Raw genomic sequence first — 19,258 nt, 5'->3', positions numbered from 1 at the left:
AAATAACCACTCAAAACAGCGAACCAAAGGACAAAGTGACGAACTCAAAGGAATTGCCCTGCCTAGTTACTTCTTTGAAACCCTACAAACTATTAACCAACAATGCAATACTTGCAAAAACGTCTTCACTGATGTGTTCCATTTCTTCTGTGGTTAACACAAAAAAACACCAAATAAAGCACAGGTAGAGCAAAACTACAGCATGCAAAATACGCTTTTTTTTTTTTTTTTTACTCATGCGAACCGAACTAATTTGAAAAAGTACAAAGTGAAACGGTGCAAAGTTTGATTAAATTTACCTGATGTGAAACAAACAAAATCTAATCTGAATAAATTAAGTGCACAATAACTCAAATTATTTGCAGGGCACTAGGTGTGACAGTGAGACTTGAGCCAGTATTGCTATGTAATTATGTATGTATGGATATAGCTTGGAATCAGCAGATATTACATGAGTTCTCTTACAAGATATAACCACTGCAGGTCAAAGTATTTACTGTATTTTATTTAAAAAACAAACAACAACAAAACAAATAAAGTAAATAGGATTACTGCATAAACTAGAATGAGGCTTCCTGGGTTTGGGGTCCTTCTCTGCTGGAAACTAATCCACTGCAGATTTGCCACATTTGAATCCATAAACAATGTGATTGATAGTCCAAGTGAAAGGGTATCAATGACATCATTTTCAGCTCACTCCACCGCCCAGGCAGAATGAAATTGTCAAAATGCTGGGGCGCAAACCTGCGATTTCAAATTATCCAAAGTCACCCTAAGGGAATATGGTGATTGAGAACATCCCCAGTACCAGTACAGGTCCAACAGTTCAACGCTGTACTCTTTTCTGAATAGGAGGGTCTTTGTCTTAGTGGCATTTTGTATTGTACATGTTTCCAGAACCTTGAACATGGGGAAAATGATTTGTCAGACTTTCCAACTTTCCATTTTAGGGCTCCTTGCTTCCGTTTTAAATGTTGTATTGATTCGGGAAGGTCTGAATAATCCTTTATTTCCTCCAGCTCGATCAGGATGACTGGCACTGTCCCTTCTACTAATACGCTGTACATCCCACTTTGCTGCTCAAAGCGCGCATGGCTCTCCGCACTGAAGAATGTGCTCGAGGTGTAAAGCAGGATGAGTCTTCTGCTCTTCTTTATGTTCTCAGTGACAACATCCACCACAGCTATGAAGAAAACCCAGAAAGAACAACATGTTAGATGTAGAGCAGGGGCATCTTTAGAGCATGTACAATCCAAAATTGTCCTAAATAAGAACAAAAACGGATGATACAATCACTGATGCTTGCACTTGTCTTCCTGTTTCCACCGCCCCAAAACACTCTGTGATTACAGTTATGATTACAGCACAGGGGCCAAAGGAATACTTCTGAAATACCAAAGATCGTTTAGTTACACTTTGTATTACAAAAGTGAGTTTTCAAAGCCAAGTCTAAGCTTGAACTACTTTTCAAATGATAACCTTTTCAAGTATGATAAAGCATTTATACCAATAGGAGTTTTCTTTTCCTTTACTTTCAATCTTCTACCACCTTTAGGAACTCGATAGCTTATTTGATGTACTTGTTTCCTTATCAGTGAGATCTGTAGAGTCAGAAATAAAGACTCTGCGCCTCACAAACGTAATGAGTGTCTATGGCCCGACATTTTCAGAGAACCAACCTTCTCCAGGTAATCCATCCCTTCCACAGATGAAGAGCTTGTACCCACACTTCCTCTCCAGGACCTGGGGCAGAGTGTGCAGGGCGAACACTTCTGCCTTCGTCTCAGACTGCCCCTCGTATATGTCTGGGTAGATTACATAAGCATCATAGGATTTTCCATCAGACTCTGGAAGGTAAAAATGATTATCAGATAAAAACATACAAAAACAAAGAGATATCAACCATGATCCCATTTCAGAATGCTTTTCATTATTTTTTAATACAATAGTATCATAATAATACACCATCTGTTTAAATATGTTTTCAGTATATCACTTTATGTTTTAATAATACTATTATTATTGAGTGCCAAAAATATTCTGTGCTCTGATTCTCATTTGGTATCACTACATGATAATCGTAGTCTTTGTGAAATAAATTGATAGAATGTTTGTTAATTAAACATTTGATGGTGTATATATGCAATTTATTTGCATATGTGTCTGACAATTTGATTTATTATGAATTATTTATTATTTTAACATGTTGTATTATATATATGCCAACCATTTAAACATGATTAAAACTAAACAACACATGACAACATGATATTATAACAGGTTCTGTGTTACAAATTGAGTAACTAGGGTTGTTCATTGCATGCTTTATAACACTAGAAACTAGAAGCTTGTAACCTGTATACCTTATCTGCTGAACATAAAGCCCAAAAGTTTCCATAGAATATAAGAAAAAACTAAAATGTGACTTAAAAGGAAAGGAAGTTACACAGTGCTACTCAATTCAGTAGCAACCATTCTCTGGAAACCACAGCAACTAATTACGATAAAACTGAAAGAGGTTTACAAACACTGCTATTCCACATAGATTAAACAATATAAAATAAGAAAAACACATTTAATTACTAGTGAGTGCTATATTACATCCAAACGGGTCTGTGCTACTGCATGGTGTAGGAAATGACATTTACTGCATTCTGGGTTGTAAATCACCTGGGCGACAGCTGCTTTAAAACCCCTGTGTCATCTTTCTAATTGTGTCAGAGAAGTGGTCTATATGAATGTGCCCCTGTATTTTTAATTCATCTTCTTGCATATAGACTCATAATAAATAAAACAGATATGAAATTAAAAGAGCTAAAAATGTACCTGGCTTTTTGTAGAGATGATGAAAAGAACTCCTATACCAGAGGACAATGTCTATCTTGAAGATCTTGTAAGTAGTAACACTAATTATGAGTACTACTGTCAGGGTGGCAAATGCAAATCCAATATAAATGATGAAGTTTGGGCCTAAGAAGAAAAAGATACAAATAGCATATGTAAAGGCATTGTAGGATTGATCTTTAAAAAATGTTGAGCTTCTAAGTAGCTTTGTGGGAGAAAACATCAGAACATTGGTGTTGATCCTGTGTAATATTTCACACATGCAATAATACTTCTGACACCAAGTCAAGAAATTATCAAACATCAGAAGTATTACAAAATAACACTATATTACACATTATATTTTTTTAGATTTACCCCTGCAAATGACAGGTTATAGAAATATTATCACATCTCTTCACACATTGAAATGTTTGACTTAAAAACTGCATTCAAAATTCCCCTAGTGTCATTTATTTGAATTCCCTAATTAAAAACAGTATTCAATCTATGAGTCTCTATGGCAGTAATGAAACACAAGAGAGACATCTAGTGTTCAATAACATCTACAGTCACTGGCTGTTTTATATTTTTGTTTTTGGGTATTTCGTTGTTTCCTGAATGCTTATCAATTGCTCAACAATCCATTTAAAAAACCTGCATGGTAATAGTATTCTGTAAGGATCAGGGGAATGGCTGTGTAAATGTGTAAATTCATTGTTAGATTTATTTAATCAAGAAACAGCAGCAGTGTTTGTCAGTGGCTCCCTGCAGATTTATGTTAAACACAATAGATTCGTTCTTCAGTGAAAACTGTAGCCGTGCAAAGACATATTAACATGTGAGATGAGAACTGGTTACTGTGCAGAAAATAGAGGATATAAAGAAGTCAAGAAGGGCGTACAATGTAGCCAATGTGACAGTTATGGATAAAGGTTAAGAAAGGATGATGAGAATAATTCCTGATGTTAAAAGGAAATACATAAACAGAGAGGTAAAAGGACATTAATTTCTGTGACATTGAATACTGAAAATTTAAATTAGATTTCGAGTAACTCTAGCATTAAAAATTATTTAGACAAAATCCAACCAATGGACTTCAAGATCAACGCAGTAACGGGAATTTGGGGAATGAAGCTTTAATTAACCAGACTGCAAATCAAATTAACTATTCAACAGCAATGTCAACAGGTTGTGAATGCAACACCGGTTATCTGAGAAAGAGGATACTACCCAATGGGGGATGAGAGATTGTAATGGGAACTCAGTGAACACTTCTGTCTAACAAAGCTGCCTATAGGCCAGTGTGTGCGTCACTCAGGCAGACACACCCCTCTGCCTGTTTTGACACTAGTGACACACACTGCCACAAAGCCTCGTGTTCACTGAGTTTGCATGGTAATGACCCACCCCCCTTTTGGTAGTATCCTCGATCTGAAAGATAAATGTGGATATTTGACAATAACATTTTGATGGACAGCTTCATTCAATGTGCTAAGAAATAATAACTTACCTGCTCGCCATACTGTGCATAAATAACTACATAATGATCAAACCAACCAATGCATTACTTTCAGATTGATAAAAGTATAGTAATGCATAAAACTAGTTGCTGGTCACTTCTTTGCGTCATCATTGTGTGTAACTGCCTTTTCCTTATCTCCTAGTCTAAATGAAGCAGTGTGAGGCACTCAACCCTACAGTGCAAACACTGTGTGCCAAATCATACTGATTTTGTTAGGCCAGATACTTCTACTCAAGAGGGCACACACAGAGTTTAATAAACTTGCTTATTACAATTGATACATTATCCTTTGTACAGGCGTTGTGGACAAACCCTAAGACCCCTAGGTTAACTGAATGTATGTGTTTAAACTTTCAATACAGTGGCTCCCAGTATAAATGTTATAAACTATAAACAGTCATTGTACTGTGACAACTTGCATTCACTTAAATAAGGGAATAAAAAGAAAGAAAAATATAAAACAAATGAAGAGTGCAGGATCTGTCCAATTACCATTGCTTTGTAAAATGAACTCAGCCCAGGCATAGCCTTTCGCACTGGAAACTATGCATTGAAACGTTTGATTAATATCTTCTTCTTTCACTTCAGAAATAATCAGTAAAACCTCAATCCACGTGCCTCCTTTCACTTTTCTGTCCCTACAAAAAAAGAAAAACTGTCACATACACTGACACACTCTGAAGAAGCAGACTGAAAGGGATCATGTCATATGTATTTCCCCCCACTGCACATTTCAGTGCTTTCAGCAGTGTGGAGACGGCCTTCTGCAAGACCATTTTCTCTGCTGGCTTTAAAACACATCACTAACCTCACCATAAACACTGGGCAGCTGACTGCATAAAACTGAGTTTTATAAATGAATAGACATTGTAGGGTACACAGACTGATGAAGTTCATTAACACACTTTAAGAAGCTTTCCATTTGGAGACAATTCAGCAACAGAAAATCACATATTTTCACTATTAGTTCTTCATGGATGATCAGATATTCACAATCTCTAAGAGAAACAATGCCCACATACTCTAATTTCCTTTGAAAGATGCGGTCTGAGGGATTCTTCGAAAAATACACGTTAGATGCCCAAATCACATCTACGGCGTGTCTTCCCACTCCTTCCACAAACACTTTGCAGGTTGTGTTGAATTTCTTTCCTGTAAGACAACAGCAAATTGGTTTTGATGTATCATTCAAATATTATGACAATTATGATTTTCTCCTCATCTTCTGGTGAAATTCATTGGTCTTCCTAGTTAGTTATTTTACATTATCTTCTGCTCTTAATGAGATCACATTCCTGATCATTAGATTAATTGAAAAGCAGATATAAATATAGTATACCTCAAAATTACTGGATTATCGTGGATGCCCCTTTTACAATTATAATAGGGCAAATCCAGGACCTTTTCAGATTTACAGAACTCCATCCATGTTACAGATGTTACTATTTATCCTGCTTGTATAAAACAATGTCATGTGCTTTGAATGCAGCCTCAGTTTAAAATGCTTCCCCTGCATCAGAGATTTATTAATTTAGGGTTAGAATCACTTACCAAGATCTGCTTTAACAATGTTATTGTGTGGCGCTATTATCACTGGGCTTAAATACCAGTCCACTGTAAAGAAAGAAAATATGAATTAGATCTTTTAAAGTATTCCCCTCTAGTGCAAGATTTGTTATGTTTATGTGTGGGTGGGGCACTTCCAATTCTTGTCAATAGATGGCACTCTCCTCCCTGAGGTGCTTACTGTTACAGCTAATATACAGCAGTCAATGATAGTACATTATAGATTAATATTGAAATGTTCAGTTCACATAATACATGACTCAGTCTTCCATTTAATTAGTTTCAAATAAAATACAATAAAGGTGAAAAATTATGCTACCTTTTAAAAAGTATGGAATAACCAACATTTGATACTGCCTGAGGACTTGCAACTTATATAAATACATAAATAAATAAAGTGTGCTTTTAAAAAGTTTGTGACAACTGTATTGACTTACTTTTGATTTCAGGTTCTAAAGTCCTTGATGCATAGTATGTTGTCCCATTTAAAATAAAATTCACTCTACATGTATAATTTGCTTTATCTTTGACAGAAACATTTGTAATCAAAAGGGAGTCATTCCGATACAGAAACTTGCTTCCTTCCTTTATTAGCTCACAATCCTGTGGAAAAAAGGAAACCAATAATGATATGCCTTTTAATTTAATGTTTCCTTAATATCACCACTCTCTAGTTTGTGGATAAATGTCCCTATAGTGGTGTTTTCCTGATGTCATGTGCTTGATAAGAAATCAGGCAGTATCTCAAGATTACTCGCCGTCCCTGAAACACTGAAACAGTGGCGGTTAATACAACTAGTATGAGAACTCACCCTGTACCACAGGAATTCGTAACTGCTTGCTTCACTCACAAATATGTTAATTGCAGGACAAACTATATTCCCATTTGCTGACACTGCGAGCTGCTGACCGGCCTTATAGATGTAGTTACAGTCATCATTCTTGGTCTCATTCACAATCAGGAGTACTGCCTGTTTATAGCAGCTTTGAGGGGTTCTGGGGCACACAGAATGGTAAATAAATACATTTGAACAAAAACAAATTAAAAAATAACAAAACAAATGACATAAATATAGCTAGAACATGCATAACTTTGAATACAGAAAGTTATGTTTAATAAATCAAGATACCAGCAGTTCTGTCTCTTCCTTCACGCCTACCACAAGAGGGCAAGACAAGACAATTTTATTCAAGTGTAACCGGTTCGCAAACCTCTACGCTACCTGACATCTGGAAACCTAATTTCAGGAAAAGACTGAAAGTAAATGTAAATTCATAATTCATCCTTTCTTTGTTTTGTTTCCTTAATTAGAAGTACGCCAATGAAAACATGTATACATGTTTTAATGCAGTATATAAAAGAGCTTGAACAGGAAAGAGTTGAATAGTCACTTTTTCAAGCACAGTGCAGAACAATAACTCCGGAATATTTATTTCCCAAAAGACTCCTCGGCTTCATTTCTGAAGGACTAACAAACCGTCAAAAATAAAACTGTTTACAGCACACCTTCCTGTACAGTATTGCACCTTTTTGTGAACTTAAGACACCATTTGCTATCATTTGCTTAAATTCTCAATCTCAAGTCCTACAGTACACATCACACTCACTGAACTTATTATACAATATTTTTTGGCAAAAACAAAACATCCATATTGGACACTTGTCCCTTTTCAGTCACTTGGGTTTATGTTTTATGGTTTATCAAGTCCAGTGCTATTTCTACCCACTGATGCACAACCAATATCTACGGATGTACAGCATTGGAGACCTGGCAAGATTTTATTTAAATGTACACAACCATACACAGAAAACTCAGATGCCCAAACACAAGGGACCGCACAAACACCACAAACTCACCCGAGAACACACACATAGTGGCCCGTGTCCTCCAAAATGGCAGGGAGAAACCAGAGCAATTCTCTAACTGCCTGTATTCTGGCCTCTGCTCTTGTGAACTCCTTTTGAGATTCATTTTTAAACCAAGAAATGGTGTATGTAGTGTTGGAGTTGAATGGCAGAGCTACCAGCAAGGAACAGTTCATCACTACAGCCTCTCCCTCCATGGTGTAGACGCGTTCAAAGTCCACACCGTAGTCTGTGCAGGGCTCTATGCATAAAACAAATACACACATTGAGATGGCAAAAAGATCACAGGGATGGCCAACTTTGTACTGCAGGCACACCTAATCACAATAACAGCCCAACATTACAATATATTACGATGGATTTAATTTAATATGGCACACCTGTTCTAGTCCACTGCAACAATCCTTATTTTAATAGGATTACACTGGGTATAAACAAGAGTTACAATTAAGGGATTACAAGACAAATATTTTTATCACATACCGGGAGCATAAAAAAAACCCATAGATATCTAAATATTGTGGTAGAGTGCTAGGCAGGGCAGGGCAGGGACAAGCCATCCTGTCAAGCACTATATCTCCCATATACCCAGTAGATGACTCACTCCAGGGGAAGCACCTGATGGATAGAGCTTCCCAGATTGGCCAGGCTCTTGTATATAAACAGGAAGCCAAAGTCCTTTGTTGTTGGGATGGAGGGACAGAGGGACAGAGGGACAGAGGGACAGAGGGACAGAGAACCCGAGAACCCGGATAGCGACCTGTAGCATTGGAACTTGACCCTGATCTAGGACTGGGGACTTTGGCTTGGTTGCTGGTTTGTGTTTGTTTCATTAGTAATGTGTAGTTTAGGGAGCTGTATTTGTGTTTAGGTTAGGCTCAACAAAGAGCTAGGGTTTGTTTGTTGCCATATCCCCAAGAGACCCTATAGAGCCAATAAGAGCCACAACTGGTGGAGATTAGAAAAATAAAGTTTACAAACGAGAGGAGGCCATTTGACCCATCACGCTCCTTTGGTGTCCATTAATAACACGGATCACGTCCAGTCTATTTGCTTGCATTGTTGACAATGAGTTTTCATTGTGGCTCCAGGAATGTCCTAAAAGTAAACCAACAATAATTTTGTTCACAGGTATCAATCTGCTAGTAGGTACTGAGAGTGTTCCCAAATATTCCCAAATTCTCAGTTTCAACGACATCACTGAGGAGTTTGTTCCACATAACTCTGTGTGAAGAAGTGTCTGGTTTTGAATGCCTTGCAGCCCAATTTCCCTCAGTCTCTCAGAGCATGACATTCCCTTCAAACCTGGAATAAGTCTGGTTGCTCACCTCTGCCTCAGTGATTTATTTATCGAAGTGTGGTGCCCAGAACAGTACACACTATTCCAGATGAGGTCTAACAAGTTGACTAACAAGATTTAACTAGATTGTGGGCATAGGCTGTGTGGTCTAGGGAACAGTGTGCCCAACCAGCCCACACACCAAAAAAAAGAGATCTAGATCGGGGCAGGGTGTATTTTCCCTGCCCTGACCCACACTGTACCACAATATGCATGTAGAGTAACCTTGCAGTATGGGACTCTACCTCAAAGCTCTGAATGATTAGGGATCTGAAAAATATAATTTTCTACTTACCTTCTTTAGTATCTTCCTGTAATTGAGAGTCGACATGTACAGAGATAGTCAACAGGATGAAAAGCAATGCAGGGCCCATATCTGTATCTGTCAACAAGACAAAGGGAACAGTGAGATAAGCAACATTAGCTTCATGCAGAAATGGGTACATATGTGTCACATGTTTTGGATTTTCCATTGGAAGGGTTTGTCAGTCCCAGGGTCATTGGTACACGGGGGGTAGGGTGTGTTTTTGAGTTTGATTACTAAACTGCTTCATATTGGATTTCAAAACACAGCAACACTTTAAGGAAGCTCTGGGAGATTGGGCTTTCTGGTGCTGCTATTACTGTATTTGCATAAAGTCATGGTCTTTTGGATTTCAGCCTGAGCTCTACATTATGTAGCAGGTATTTCCCTTGAGGTATGCCCGAGACATTGATTGGTTTCAAACACTGGAACCACTTTAAAAACAGACTAACCCAAATTCAGATGAAAACTGTGCAGTTAAGTGTACAAATACAGAGCAACAGGAAATATGAAGAAAAGGATCATGTCTATTTAAGGAACTCATTCTACTGTACTTTGCGAAATATAGATGCATGTGGGTTTCTAATATTTCAGTTCAATATTTTGACAAAATGTAAAGAATACTCAAACTTGTATGTTTATATATTTACAAAAACTGTTTTAGGTTAGCACATCTAGAAAGAAATTATGGAGAACATTTGTCCTGAAATACAAATGATATATATGAAAAATATCTCCTCCTACACAGTATTTCTTAAGCAGCTCCACAGCTGTCATAGTCTTTCGAAATTGACCCAAAGGTACAATATGTTTTCCTTCTCTCATTATTTAAACATATTTAAAACCAAGGCAAAGAATTTAAAGTTGTTTATCCTGTGTGAAACATCTTAATATCAATTAATGCATACGGCACACTTCACAGTGATTCAACGTAAATAAATTGTCTTATATTTACTACAGTTAAAAAACATCTATTAAATGTGAAAATAAAACTATTTGTATATAAATCTCATTACTACTGTAAGTTTATTTTATAATATTCTTCTCCAACTAGATTCTATATGATTTATAATAAAGAAACTGACTTGCTATTATGGGTTAATGTTTTACCAGCTATTTACAAAGACAATAATGGTTCAGGGAAATTCTGAGAGTACACAGTGGACTGACAGAACAACACCTAAAACATATGTCACAGAGTTCATATCGTAGCTGAACAAAGTGTACAGCAGTTACCATTAATTCGGCTTCATGTAGCAGATTGGTGAGACCGGAAGCTGAATTCATAGTTTAGAGTCTGACTCTGGGTTTCACTGAGCTGTCATGTGATTGTGTTTATGCAAACACTTGCTCAATGTTGCTGATAGCATGTCATTTATTAGTTTTGATTGGTTGCACTTCTGTAAGGTACCAGAAAGTAACAAGGTCCAGGACAGTAACAATATGGATTCATTTGAGCAGACATAACAGCAAAAGGCATTTAAGCACTGTGGAGATATTGCAAGTAAATGAATCACCATGTTAGGACATGCTGATTTGGGAGCTAAATGCTCATTAAGAATACAGCTTTAATAATCACTTAATACAGAAAATATGATGCCTTCCCACTCAAATACCTAGAGATGAGCAATAGTTTTTGGGATTGAATGTGAGTCACAGAGAGAGGCATTTACAGTACACACACTGAACACGTTGGAAGGCTTACATTTCCACTGGCTCAGCTGACAGGCCGGGCTGGTTATTAGCTAAAGCTGAACAAACTCATGGGCTTACAGTGGACAGTTAGAAATTGCAGACAGACTCCCAAACTGTCACGCTAAACTGCTCTAGATTGTTTCCACCCTCAGGAACTAAAACATTCGAGGAGAGAATAACTCTTTGTGATCTAATCATTATTTCAATTGGCATTTTTTAAACTGTTGTCTCAATATTATTACAAATATGATGTGTTATTTGTACATTTGCTTATTATTTCCACATTTGTTACATGATGTGGCAGGAACTACATCCTGCTAGAAATCTGCATTACTGTTAGAATCTATCTGTAACAAACTGTGCCAGCCTATACATAAATCACTGACTTCCTATAACATATATTAGTCACTTTAATTCTTTTGCAACGGTAATTGTTTATAGTCCCCGGGGGTGATTTTATGCATTGCACTACTCAGAGATCTTAGATTTTAGAATGAAAAACATGTTTTTTATATTTTATGATGCTTTTTCCAGACAGAAAAAAGGCACAGACTTAGCTAGATCCTACAAATTTTACATTTTTAAAAGGGAAACCATGAAATTGAACTTAATAGTTACAGTGCAATGTAGAGTGAAATGCAGCTCCAGGGCCCCCAGCACAGAGACCTTTCTTTTCACTGTTGATGGTCTGGAAGGCGAGATTTCCTGGACATTGCGTCAACGACATAATCAGGAGCTTCCACTTCAGACAGCTACAGAGTGAATCACAGTGCAGTACATTCACAGTTTGGGTGAAAGCCAGGCAGTGAACATTAGATTATATTATCTATGTTATTATTTCCAAAGCTTGGCATTGTGTTTTGTGCTGTCCTTTGTGCCATCTTTCTCTTTGAAATAAATAGTAAAGTGTTCATAGTTTCTACTCTGTGTCACTGCCGCTGCACAGTTCTTTGTTACTTTAAGAACGATCTGGGAACTACAGCAACAAAATGAAGCACGCACTGAGGAATGGAAACGTGGGAGGCTGCACTTCCCTCCCGAGTTTAGGAAGCTTCAGACTTTAAATGCTACTAATCTTAGGATAAAATATACTTGAATTAGGTATTTTAAGATGTCCCTGATATATGCTCATTAACATCTGCTCTCTGCAAAGCAGAGTTTTCTTTCCAAGGATCATGGAAACGTGGTACTTCTTTCTAGACTGTGCACTACAAATATTAATTTTTTTCACTCTGAAAATAAGGTTGAAGAAACCACAGCTACAAAGTAGGATAAAAGTCATTTTGCTTCCAATTGTAGTTTAATTTTGTATCCTTGTACTTTCAAATCTGAAATGTCCCTATGAACAGTTTAACATGCTCTATAACAGAGAAGCCCATCACAAATCACAGTTAATGTTTTTTTAATTTGCTTGTATAAATCTACTGCAAATGTGTAGGCTGATTATCTACAAATCTGGATAATCTAGGCAAGGCTGTAGTCTTAGGCATGAACCACTGCAATACTGTGCTAGATGAATCCCTTGATGACACTGTAGTGGAGCTGTAATTGACATGTATAAGTATGTATCATAATCAATGACATACTTGTTCTCCTTGTGCTCCTTCCTGTTCTCTAACAATCACATTGTGTGGTTGACTTGCAGTAAAGATCATTTTTTTACTCCCCCCAAATCAACCACACAATGTGATTTGCTGGGAATTCTTCCATAATCAGATTATATAGATCTATATATACACACACAGTACTGTGCAAAAGTTTTAGGCAGGTGTGAAAAAATGCTGTAAAGTAAGAATGCTATAAAAAATAGACATGTTAATAGATTATATTTATCAATTAACAAAATGCAAAGTTAATAAACAGAAGGAAAATCTACATCAAATCCATATTTGGTGTGACAACCCTTTGCCTTCAAAACAGCATCAATTCTTCTAGGTACACTTGCACACAGTTTTTGAAGGAACTCGGCTGGTAGGTTGGCCCACCTTTTGCACAGTACCAAATATATACAGCTCTGGAAAAAAATAAGAGACCAGTCCAAGTTCAGAAATCAATGTTAAGTCATCTCTTATTTTTTTCCAGAGCTGTATATTCTCTTCCATTTCTCTTGGGACTGAGTTGTACCTCAAACAATCCCTGTATGTTTTCACAATCAGTTCATACATATCCAATAAAAAATCAGGATGGACTTAAACATGAAAAGATGAGTGGGATCTAAAAGACCTTACTGAGTGCATGATGTGAAAAGAAGGAGCTCATTACAAAAATCAAGATAAACACTGTTATGTAACAGAAACCTGGGCTTGCTACCAAAACAACCTAGGCCAGTGCTGTGAGGACTGAGTACAGAATATGCATTTCCCACGATTCAGGACTAAAAAAAAAAACAACCATAAACTTATTTAAAACTTGTCTTGAGAAAATGTGGTTAATGTTTTTTATAAACACATTTTTCCCACACTAAAGCTTTAAAGAAAATATCCATTATGGCGATTGTGGGGGTCTGTGCTTTACAGCTCCCTAAGTTTTCAAATATCCTATTACTCAGTTTAGTACACTTCATGTTGTTTTTCCATTCAAGATTGATATCTAGTCTAATGATAATATAGTAATCTGTTTTGTCTTACATATGTTAATTAATATGGCAGGAAATATGCTGTCTAATATTTATTCCCATTGGTACTTGAAAAAATAACATCCTGATTCCTTTTCATGTAGTCTGTTCAACATCAACACAGTTCAACACTCCTAGCCAGTAAGATAAAACTTAGCATGCTTAGATAAACCCCACGTTAATGTTTAATAGCACTACAAGGTCACTTACAGTTCAAAACGGCAAGAAAACGGCAATTGAGGCTTGACAAGACATGTAACAGTAAATAATTTGCCTTGAAGAGCAACCAGTAAAATATAACTATGAAAAAATATATTTAAAATGACAAGAGTTTACATACTGGTTCCAATCTTTCCCAGACAATACTTTGAACATAATATCTGCCCACACATTAATAATCAGGCAGCATGCAAGGCACTGTCACTTTCTCACCAAAATGAAAATAAACCTGAAAACACAAATTAAAAAAATGGTTGTTTGTCTGCCACTGAACACCGTGACAGGAAAATGAGACCGCAATCAATTGAACACCACTTTCTCTGCAAACTGAGTCAATGGCAATTTGCCTGCAATATGTTTTCCATTTCACAGACAAGAATATAAAGAATATCCCAGGGACCTATAAGCAGCAATTTTTAAGAAGCTTCCATGGAGTTCCAAACCCCTGCATTCCAACATCTATCCTGACCAGTACTGCAGGTCTAACAGGACAAATCATGGGAGGGCACTGCATCTATGAAACTCGCCTACCTACTACAATGAGACCTGATGTAAGGTCTGTGAGGCAAAAGTTAGATTCTAACTTTGCATTCCCAAAACTTTGAAACGGCATCGTCTCAAAATGCTAATTTGCCTACTCCGCCTGCTGTGCTGACAGTGAAAAGGAAGGAAAGTCACACTCTCTCATGAGAAAATGTATGGACAAGAAAAACAACAGAAACATAATGGTAGTTATTTCATTAACTCCTTCAAATCTGTGGTTGCATTAAGCCAGGGTACGTGAAAAAGCAATGGAAATTACATATGTTCCTGTGGTCTGCATAGGAGTAAATCTGTTGCCACCAGCTGCAATGCCAGTATGAAACATGCTTTCAGAAACTCCTGTCTAAATGTGTGAAGGCAAGGGACTTTGGAGACTGAACTTCTGCACAGGCTTATGGATTAGTGTAGGTTATGGAAAAAACAGACTGAAAAAAAACAAAAGTAATTTCAGTATCCACATACAGCAGAAACTATGTCAATTCTTTTTTTCATTGTTTTGATATGAGAATTTCATGTTATATGGCTGCCATCAAGATCTCCCAGAAGTAGACTGAGTGCAGGAATGAGTGAATATTCACACCTCTCCCTCTTTCACAAAAATAAAACTTTATTTTTCATGTTTATTTGCATATTCTGATTTTTGCATTACAACTCTGGGGGTTGTCTACAGCTCAGTGAGTGTCCAAACATCTTTGTATACAGCCCCTGCCATTATCTTTGCTTTTATCCTACAGTTTAAAATATTCACATCGCTGATGGAAATCATGTTATACAGTGATTTGTTTCAAAAGTTTACTCCCCCTTGTCTTAAAATCCTCATTAAACAAATGTTCCCAATAGTTAACTCCTTAAACCAGAACTTATATCTGTTAAAGTAAGAGAATATACTTCCTTTCACAATGCTATGACAGTTTCAGTGCCAGACTGAAAATTTTACAATTGTAAGATCATAGGTTTGATCATTATTTACCTTGTATAATTCCATGCTTTTTCTACATCAAGTTTCAATGTTGTAGTCATTTCCTATGATCAGTAGCCTTTGCAGTCTAGAAGAACTGAAAACCCACAAATATGTGAGGTATGTATAGGAGTATTGATAAAAGTTTGTTTCCAGAAAGACCATGATTACCTTCAGTTTATGTGTTGTAAGCAGTGCCACAAGGATCTGAAAACAGGTGAAGGACACCGACATCTGAAAGAAACATTGAGTGACATAAATAATGACTCACAAAACTATTCAGAGAAGGCATTGAAGTCAAATAGTGTACAAAAGTATAACACACCAGATTATGTTTTTAAAAAGAAAGAATGCAATGTATCACAAACAGCAAGATGACAGCATTATGACTATAACTTCCTGCATGAGTTGAAAATAATAAAATGTCCCTTTTGTTTTATTTTGCATTATTATCGTAATAATGATGTAATGGCAGAAGGTTAACATTTTACTGAGTAAACCCCTAAATGTGGATTATTGTTTTCTTGCTTTATAATTCCAACCTGGGCTGAACTAGAATTGAAAACCAAACTCTGCCCACTGAGCCGGTGGAGCCTGTTCTCTGGCTAGCTAACAATGTGCCCCTTCATTCAACGACACTCTTCCACTATGAAAGGGATTTACAATTGGTCTATGGAAATCTTGGGTTCTGTTGAGCTGTGCATGATGACTTGTCATCGCTCGTTCATGTCATCTCCAGGTATTTCACATTCACGCTAAAGTGTTGGTTTCAAGCTCAACTCCAGAGCTGCCAGCCCGGTAATAAAGTTTGTTACCAAACCTTAGTTATTCTCAACAAATGTTTAATCCAAATCATTAACTGCACCAATTGTTGGGCTTAATTAAAATACTGATTATTGGGTTAAGTATTTTACATCAAAATAAAAACATTCAAAATTGTAATACTTATGATTACATTTTTTTTAAATCCAATTCTAAAATAATTTAAAACCTTTAAAATCCTAAATTGTTTTAACCAAAATACCAAATAAACTCAATAAACACAGTGCATTAAATCAATCAAAACAATTAAATTTGTGAATAAATGGCGAACTGCCAAACCAACAAAATGTAAGAAAAACAGTCAAATGCATGGAAAATTAACAGAAAATGCATCAGATACATCAAAAAAAGAACAGAACAAAAGAACAGGGCTCAGTCACAATTTGCATGTGCTCGATGTATCCAGTGATTGATTATTTAGAGAGACCTGGCTGTAACACCTGCAGGATTGTGCTTCTCCAGTAACAGGGGTGGCCGCCCTGATGTAGATCTTCAGACTGGGGGTGCTTGCTGCAGGTAACAGCCACTGCCACATGTTATTTGTATAAGCAGTTTGAGTCATTTGAGTCCTGAAACCACCCTCTCCTTCATAAATCCCAGCATTGTCTTGCATGCTTCTAACACTAACAAACATGCACCATGATTCATGGTTATTTGGACTTCTAACAATAATACATTGCCTTTACTGGAATTACATGGACTTACTGGTATTTGTTCTGATTGGAGTTGAAACTGCCTTAATAAACCCACATGTTGACAACAATGTATTAAAATACATAAAACCATAAAATCATCAGGAAACACACGGATTACCTAACGTGTGCTACCAGTGCTTTAGGGAACCACTTCGGGAAGATGGGTCTCTGTTAAGGAATGCAAATGCTGTAGAAGCACTATAACTGAGAGCCACACTGGGATTCAGTCATTTTTCTCAATTCAAAACACCAGTGTTGAATGAAATCCAACCCAGGCATCTTCCCCTGACCCGCAAACAGCAGACCTGTTCAGACACCACAGTGGGCTACCAGCTATGAATCGTGCAGTTTGAACAGGTCTGAACTAATCCAAGTCGACCGCTGACAGCTGCATGTGTCGAAATGCGCCTGCGTCACCTTAAAACAACAGCGTGTGGAGCCAGATTCCCAAAACCCCTGAAGATGACCACCACTCACATGGTGCCAACAGAAATACATGGTCATTCCCATTCATGTCCGTCTCCTATTCATCTGCATCAAAGTAACTGTCCAGGCGTCTTCTGCATGCTATCACCCTCTTACATTAAACTCACATGTGTATCCCTCTTGTAGCAACTCTAACCTTGAAAGCAGTGAGTAACACGGATAAATGATGCATAGCCAGTAAACCTGACAGAAAGCACACATCTACACAGCGCTCATCCTCCAGCTATAGACTCGGGGCAGACTGACACCACATGCCGTTCAAACAGCTGGACCACAGTATAATCCAGTCCCAGATGCGCCGTCCTGCATCTCCTTCCCTGTCCAACCTCTCCTGGAGCTTCATTGTGTCTTTCTGACGCAACGCCCTTCCCTCTCGTCGTTGCCCCCCATTCTTTCAAGCCACACATTCAAACCAATACTTCAACAGCAGCAAAACAGCAGGGGGGAAAATGAGATGTACCTCTTATAAGCATAACTGGATGTCAGTCCATTTGTTCCCGACGGCTGCCGAAGTATAAGTGCATTTCTGGAGCGGAGCAGTGTTTCGCAATTTCCTTGCAAATCTGTGCCTGTGCAAAGATTGAGCAACTTCTCGTCAGTGGGACAGCTGTACGCATGTGCTGTCTAGTGCCCAGGGACACAGTTTACTGCTTTCCAAGTATCTCCTCTGCTCTCTGTGGAGAGAAATCCTGCTCTGCATGAACTGGTGTGAGCAGAACTGCGTGGAGATTAATGTTAAGACAACCCAGGACGTGGGGATAGGCTTAGGACAGGATAGGAGTGTTCCTCCCACATCAGTGAAGGAGTCTGTTCTCCTCATCCTCATATCTTGGTTTTGAAATAGACCATGCATTGAAATGTGACATATGAACTGCAGCTAATAATGAGTATGAATATGGATGCTAACACTAAATGACTGAAAGACTGTTTTGCACTGTTATAAGCCTTGCCACTCACTTCTCATTTTTCCTCACAGTGTCTGCTTACACAACACCCTGAGAAACATCAGTAGCCTGACAGAGCATCCAGAATGACCACAGTGTGTCTTGTCATAACCTCCACATTTAGTTTTGGGAACATCGGGTTTTGATTGCATTGTGACACGTTTCATTTTCATTAGTAGTCATTGTGCATCAATTTTCAAAACAAGAAATATAGTATTCGGTAATAAACATGCACATCTTAGAGAAAGTAATGGTTTTTGGCTTACAAATAAGACTGAAATAGTCCTTGGTGATGATCAAAAGTCAGATAAGCTGTGAGTGTATCTATTTTGTTTTCAAAATTAGTACAGATAAAATGCTATACTTATTACCTACTGTTTGAATTAATAAAATATATAATAATTCAAGTACTTCAGGTGAAAGGATTCAAGTTAAAATGTAAAATAAAAATATATATAGCTTAGGGATGTATTGGGGAATTTATTTTTGTATTATATTATTTATATTGTTACTGTTGTTAATTTATTTTGTTTATAAAGCAATTGTTAGTTTGAATGTACACATTTCTTTATTTTAGTGGGATGATTTCATTGTTCATTTGTTTTAGTTTGGGTTATTCCAATCAACACAATCAGTATACAGGTTGTATGACTCGGGGCTTGTAAACACAGGTATTTGGTTGGAGGGTTGTATACACAGGCTTCCTATCCTGATAACCTTTGGATCAATGCCACATAACCAGGTTTAAAAAAACACACACCTACAACAGTAATACATAACAACATAAGAAAGTTTCCAAACGAGAGGAGGCCATTTGACCCATCGTGCTCATTTGGTGTCCATTAATAACTGAGTTAT

General features: G+C 37.3%; 1 protein-coding gene across 2 annotated transcripts; it reads right to left on the bottom strand.

Annotated features, from left to right (window-relative positions):
* Window positions 1-484: 484 nt before the first annotated feature.
* Window positions 485-18,147, bottom strand: LOC136751120 (interleukin-1 receptor type 1). 2 transcript variants are annotated; one of them, XM_066706449.1, is made up of 12 exons: window positions 17,917-18,147; window positions 15,625-15,687; window positions 9,416-9,502; window positions 7,773-8,022; window positions 6,727-6,910; window positions 6,352-6,517; window positions 5,900-5,962; window positions 5,371-5,500; window positions 4,841-4,986; window positions 2,827-2,970; window positions 1,680-1,847; window positions 485-1,183 (listed from the first exon to the last, which is right to left on the bottom strand). In XM_066706449.1, exons 3-12 carry the CDS (start codon window positions 9,492-9,494, stop codon window positions 768-770), a joined length of 1,746 nt encoding a protein of 581 aa, XP_066562546.1. In that variant the 5' UTR covers window positions 9,495-9,502; window positions 15,625-15,687; window positions 17,917-18,147; the 3' UTR covers window positions 485-767. The 2 variants fall into 2 exon arrangements, with proteins under 2 accessions (XP_066562546.1, XP_066562545.1); XM_066706448.1 differs by lacking the exons at window positions 15,625-15,687; window positions 17,917-18,147 and adding an exon at window positions 11,738-11,877.
* Window positions 18,148-19,258: the final 1,111 nt, after the last annotated feature.

The sequence above is a fragment of the Amia ocellicauda genome, chromosome 6, assembly GCF_036373705.1.
Source record: "Amia ocellicauda isolate fAmiCal2 chromosome 6, fAmiCal2.hap1, whole genome shotgun sequence".
In the NCBI taxonomy this organism is placed as follows: Eukaryota; Metazoa; Chordata; class Actinopteri; order Amiiformes; family Amiidae; genus Amia; species Amia ocellicauda.
This window is presented reverse-complemented; position numbering and strand designations above follow the sequence as displayed.